Source organism: Somniosus microcephalus, chromosome 4 (genome assembly GCF_052327205.1).
Source record: "Somniosus microcephalus isolate GS21.2 chromosome 4, FLI_Smic_1.0, whole genome shotgun sequence".
Taxonomy (NCBI): Eukaryota; Metazoa; Chordata; class Chondrichthyes; order Squaliformes; family Somniosidae; genus Somniosus; species Somniosus microcephalus.
Window position 1 is genome coordinate 69665714 of NC_140990.1, and position 6330 is coordinate 69672043.

At 52.0% G+C, this 6330-nt stretch overlaps 1 protein-coding gene across 1 annotated transcript in view; it reads right to left on the minus strand.

Moving 5' to 3' along the window:
* LOC147119156 (uncharacterized) overlaps positions 1–3062 on the minus strand; it is a 60124-nt gene extending 57062 nt beyond the window's left edge. Inside the window, exon 1 of the mRNA XM_085984861.1 lies at positions 2383–3062. Coding sequence (XP_085840987.1) covers positions 2383–3017 — 635 coding nt within the window. The 5' untranslated portion in view covers positions 3018–3062. The remainder of the gene's footprint in view (positions 1–2382) is intronic.
* Positions 3063–6330: the final 3268 nt, after the last annotated feature.

Genomic DNA, 6330 nt, shown 5'->3' on the forward strand with positions numbered 1-6330 from the left:
TGGTTTTACGAAGGGGAAGTCATGTTTGACAAATTTGCTCGAATTCTTTGAGGATGTAACATACAGGGTGGATAAAGGGGAACCAGTGGATGTAGTGTATTTGGACTTCCAAAAGGCATTTGACAAGGTTCCACACAAAAGATTACTGATCAAGATAAGAAATCACGGGATTGGGGGTAATATACTGGCATGGGTGGAAGATTGGCTATCTAACAGGAAACAAAGAGTTGGGATAAATGGTTCATTCTCGGGCTGGCAATCAGTAACTAGTGGTGTTCCGCAGGGGTCAGTGCTGGGACCCCAACTCTTTACAATCTATATTAACGATTTGGAGGTAAGGACCGAGTGCAACATATCCAAGTTTGCCGACGATACAAAGATGGGAGGGAAAGCAGTGAGTGAGGAGGACATAAAAAACCTGCAAAAGGACATAGACAGGCTAAGTGAGTGGGCAGAGATTTGGCAGATGCAATATAATGTTGGAAAGTGTGAGGTTATGCACTTTGGCAGAAAAAATCAAAGAGCAAGTTATTATCTAAATGGAGAGAAACTGCAAAGTGCTACAGTACAAAGGGATCTGGGGGTCCTGGTGCATGAAACACAAAAAGTTAGTATGCAGGTGCAGCAGGTGATCAGGAAGGCCAATGGAATCTTGGCTTTTATTGCAAGGGGGATGGAGTATAAAAACGGGGAAGTCTTGCTGCAGTTATACAGGGTATTGGCGAGACCACACCTGGAATACTGCGTGCAGTTTTGATTTCCATATTTAAGAAAAGATATACTTGCTCTCGAGGCGGTTCAGAGAAGGTTCATTCGGTTGATTCCGGAGATGAGGGGGTTGACGTATGAGGAAAGGTTGAGTAGGTTGAGACTCTACTCATTGGAGTTCAGAAGAATGAGAAGCGATCTTATCGAAACATATAAGATTCTGAGGGGGCTTGATCGGGTGGATGCGGTGAGGATGTTTCCACTGATGGGTGAGACTAGAACTAGGGGGCATAATCTAAGAATAAGGGGCTGCCCTTTCAAAACTGAGATGAGGAAAAACTTCTTCACTCAGAGGGTAGTAAATCTATGGAATTTGCTACCCCAGAGAGCTGCGGAAGCTGCAACATTAAATAAATTTAAAATGGAGATAGACAGATTCCTAGCAGATAAGGGAATTAGGGGTTACGGGGAGAGGGCAGGGAAGTGGACGTGAGTCTAGATTCGGATCAGCCATGATCCTATTGAATGGCGGAGCAGGCCCGAGGGGCCGTATGGCCTACTCCTGCTCCTACTTCTTATGTTCTTATGTGCTTATGACACCAATCTCCTCCTGTCAGATATAAACCAACCCCACAGTCACTGACACCAGTCTCCTCCTGTCTGATAAAAACCAACCCCAGTCACTGACACCAATCTCCTCCTGTCTGATTAAAAACCAACCCCAGTCACTGACACCAATCTCCTCCTGTCTGATATAAACCAGCCCCACAGTCACTGACACCAATCTCCTCCTGTCTGATATAAACCAACCCCACAGTCACTGACACCAATCTCCTCCTGTCTGATATAAACCCCACAGTCACTGACACCAATCTCCTCCTGTCTGATATAAACCAGCCCCACAGTCACTGACACCAATCTCCTCCTGATATAAACCAGCCCCACAGTCACTGACACCAATCTCCTCCTGTCTGATATAAACCAACCCGTCGCTGACACCAATCTCCTCCTGTCTGATATAAACTAGCCAGTCACTGACACCAATCTCCTCCTGTCTGATGTAAACCAGCCCCACAGTCACTGACACCAATCTCCTCCTGTCTGATATAAACCAACCCCACAGTCACTGACACCAATCTCCTCCTGTCTGATATAAACCAATCCCACAGGCCCAGAAAGGTTAATCTCAGCTACTGATTGGACATGTTTCCATTCCCATGCCGAGGGGATTGCTGTACCAGGCGGGAGGGGCAACATTTGGGCACTCTCGATTCTCCATCAATTCCCATTCCCCTTCTTTCTGGTGGATACTGGAGGTGCCACTGTGTGTAACGTGCAAGTCAGTAATAATTGTACCAAAGATGAATTTAGCATTGAAGTAAAAGTTCATAATTTTATTGCAAACAAATTTCTGATGAGAGTCCCTGAATTAAGGGGCAAAATCAGACAGCGGTTCTTAAAGGGACACTGCAGTCCCAACAAGTCAATCCGCTACATTTCAAGAATATTAATAACCCCTATAACTGAGCTGGAGTTTAACATCAGCAGAAACATACCTCAACTGTCAGAATGAACACGGTTCAGTCCTAGATATGATTAATAGCCGCAATAACAGCATAATCCAACCGCTGCAGTCATTTGTGAACTCGCTGGTGTCTCAGCAGGTGGGATGACCGCGTAAATCCCTTCCCACACACGGAGCAGGTGAACGGCCTCTCCCCAGTGTGAACTCGCTGGTGTCTCAGTAGGGTGGATAACTGAGTGAATCCCTTCCCACACACGGAGCAGGTGAACGGCCTCTCCCCGGTGTGAACTCGCTGGTGTCTCAGCAAGATGGATGACCGAGTGAATCCCTTCCCACACACAGAGCAGGGGAACGGCCTCTCCCCAGTGTGAACTCGCTGGTGTGTCAGAAGCTCGGATGAATTAGTGAATCCCTTCGCACACACGGAACAAGTGAATGGCCTCTCCCCAGTGTGAACTCGCTTATGTATCAGAAGGTCAGATGTCTTAGTGAATCCCTTCTCACACACGGAACAGGTGAACGGCCTCTCCCCGGTGTGAATGCGCTGGTGCATCAGAAGGTTAGATGATCGATTAAATCCTTTTCCACAAATGGGGCAGGTGAATGGCCTCTCCCCGGTGTGAATGTGCTGGTGCATCAGAAGGTTTGATGAACGAGTGAATCGCTTCCCACACTCGGAGCAGGTGAACAGTCTCTCCCCAGTATGAGTGCATCGATGATTTTCCAGCTGTGACGGGGAACTGAATCCCTTCCCACAGTCCCCACATTTCCACGGTTTCTCCATGGTGTGGGTGTCCTCGTGTCTCTCCAGGTTGGACGATCAGTTGAAGCCTCGTCCACACACACAACACGTGTACGGTTTCTCCCCGCTGTGAATGGTGCGATGTTTTTTCAGGCTGTGTAACTGGTTAAAGCTCTTTCCACAGTCAGTGCACGGGAACACTCTCACTCGGGTGTGTGTGTCTCGGTGCTTTTCCAGTCACACTGATGTTTGAAATCTTTTCCCACAGACAAAACAGACAAACATTTCTCCTTCCACATTCAAAGTCCGAGGATATTCGGCTCCTGATGAATGGAGTGACTCTGTCAGATCTTGATGTGATGTTTGGTTTGAGTTTGCGGTGTATAAATGCTGCCCCTCTCACAACCTGTAAAAGGAGTTTACAAAAGCCATCACTGTGAGTCCAGGATAGAAATTGACAAGATTCTCTCCTCCTGGTTCCTGGCCAAGGGGGCCGCGCATGCGCCCTGCTGCCCCCTGAGCCTCTCAAGATGGCAGCCGTTCCCCCGGGCTTGTCACCGGAAGAAAGCCCCGCAGCTGCCGCCCCGCTCGGGGCAAACGCCCGGCCCGCAGGCTCTTGTTCGGGGCCTGAGGACCACCCCGGGTGTGTGTAAAGTGGATAATGTTGAGTGTATTAATAATGGGGCCTGGGGCTGCACTCGGGGTGTGGGCAGCCCACGTCCCCCCGGGGTTCATGAACCCGCTCCCTGAGCTCGGGGTGTGAGCAGCCCGCGTCCCCCTGGGGTTCATGAACCCGCTCCCTGAGCTCGGGGTGTGAGCAGCCCGCGTCCCCCCGGGGTTCTTAAAACCCGCTCCCTGAGCTCGGGGTGTGGGCAGCCCGCGTCCCCCCGGGGTTCATGAACCCGCTCCCTGAGCTCGGGGTGTGAGCGGCCCGCGTCCCCCCGGGGTTCATGAACCCGCTCCCTGAGCTCAGGGTGTGAGCAGCCCGCGTCCCCCCGGGGTTCATGAACCCGCTCCCTGAGCTCGGGGTGTGAGCGGCCCGCGTCCCCCCGGGGTTCATGAACCCGCTCCCTGAGCTCGGGGTGTGAGCGTCCCGCGTCCCCCCGGGGTTCATGAACCCGCTCCCTGAGCTCAGGGTGTGAGCGGCCCGCGTCCCCCCGGGGTTCATGAACCCGCTCCCTGAGCTCGGGGTGTGAGCGGCCCGCGTCCCCCCGGGGTTCATGAACCCGCTCCCTGAGCTCGGGGTGTGAGCGGCCCGCGTCCCCCCGGGGTTCATGAACCCGCTCCCTGAGCTCGGGGTGTGAGCGGCCCGCGTCCCCCCGGGGTTCATGAACCCGCTCCCTGAGCTCGGGGTGTGAGCGGCCCGCGTCCCCCCGGGGTTCATGAACCCACTCCCTGAGCTCGGGGTGTGAGCGGCCCGCGTCCCCCCGGGGTTCATGAACCCGCTCCCTGAGCTCGGGGTGTGAGCGGCCCGCGGGCCCCCGGCGCTCATGAACCCGCTCCCTGAGCTCTCTCACCTGATGTGTCAGCGGCTGCTGCCAAGGTCCGCGCATGCTCAGCTCACCTTCTGTTGTTCAGTTTGAAAGGTCAAGCCCCGCCCCTCACACACTCCGATTGGTTGGAGGACCAGCTGCCCGTCCGGTCCTCCAGACCCGCCCTGCTCTTCCTATTGGTCCAGAGCTCCCGTCAATCACCCGGGTGGTGTGAGCTGAGCATGCGCGGCCCTTGGCAGCAACCGCTGACACATCAGGTGAGAGAGCTCAGGGAGCGGGTTCATGAACCCCGGGGGGACGCGGGCCGCTCACACCCCGAGCTCAGGGAGCGGGTTCGTGAACCCCGGGGGGACGCGGGCCGCTCACACCCCGAGCTCAGGGAGCGGGTTCGTGAACCCCGGGGGGACGCGGGCCGCTCACACCCCGAGCTCAGGGAGCGGGTTCGTGAACCCCGGGGGGACGCGGGCCGCTCACACCCCGAGCTCAGGGAACGGGTTAAATTATTACACCAAGAAAGCAGTGTGAGTGTCGGAGCGCACTGTGGACAGGCTCTGCCCAGTACTCATGGTAAAATAGTGAAATCTTTGCTATTCCGATCTTCTACTTGATCGGCCCTTCCCTCAGACTGCTCAAGCAGGGCAGAGAGAAACAGAAATCTCCTGACAGAAGCAGCACCTGAAGTTACATTGAATGAAATACAGTCTGCCCACAAGGTCCACACACAGGCTTCGTTGCTATAGAAACGATCACAACATTTATATCGGACCCAATGAAAGGTCTAATCAGAAACTGAAATAACAACAGCAAATGCTGGAAAAACTCAGCAGGTCAGGCAACATCCGTGGCGAGAAATTTGAGTTGACGTTTCGGGTCGAAACGCTTCTTCAAAACTGGAAAGAAAATAAAATAGATCGAAGGCAAGACTGCGATCGAACAAAAGAAGAAAAACAGACAATAAAAGGTATTCGAAGCCAGACGAGATGGTAATAGGCCCGTGGAGACAAAAGGCAGCTGAGATTAGGTGTGAAGTGTACTGGCAGGTAAGAGACAGCTGCCAGGTGAGAGAGAGAAAGAAAAGGAAAGGAGGGGGGGGGGCGGGGAAAGGAGGACCCAAAACAAAGGGGTGGAAAAAATTATAAGTAAAAAAGTAATAGGGGCCGAGGTTATTATCTGAAATTGTTGAACTCGATATTGAGTCCGGAAGGCTGCAAAGTGCCTAATCGGAAGATGAGGTGCTGTTCCTCGAGTTTACGTTGAGCTTCCGTGGAACAATACAAGAGGCCAAGGACGGTGAGGTCCGAGTGGGAATGGAGCAGTGAATTAAAATGACAGGCGACCGGAAGCTCGGGGTCCCCCTTCCGGACTGAACAGAGGTGTTCCGCAAAGCAGTCACCCAATCTGCGTTTGGTCTCCCCAATGTAGAGGAGAAACTGGCCTGGGGCTCTTTTTACCAAGCTGCCGCCAATGACCGTCTCACAGACAGGCAGCAAATTCAACTGAACAGTATTGTATTGGCAAACAGGTGACTGAATGCTCGTGTATTTCAACTGCTATATTCCAGGATATGTGAAATATATCTGAGTTTATATGAAGGTTTATACAGGGATCTTAATCTTCTTGCAAGTGAAATTATTTTCCCAATGCAATCGAGAGTAATCTTCAGGTAACTAGTGTATCTCTCATGGCATTGCTCAGGGTGAATACAATCTGGTGTGGGGGTCAATGATTACTGTGATTGAAAAATGTTAAATGGTGATTTTATTATACACTATTACAGGAGTGTTAATATTATAGGGCTCAAATTCTATGAGCATGTGCAGATTTGCACAGAAGTTGTAATCAGTGGCCTTGATTATAATTAA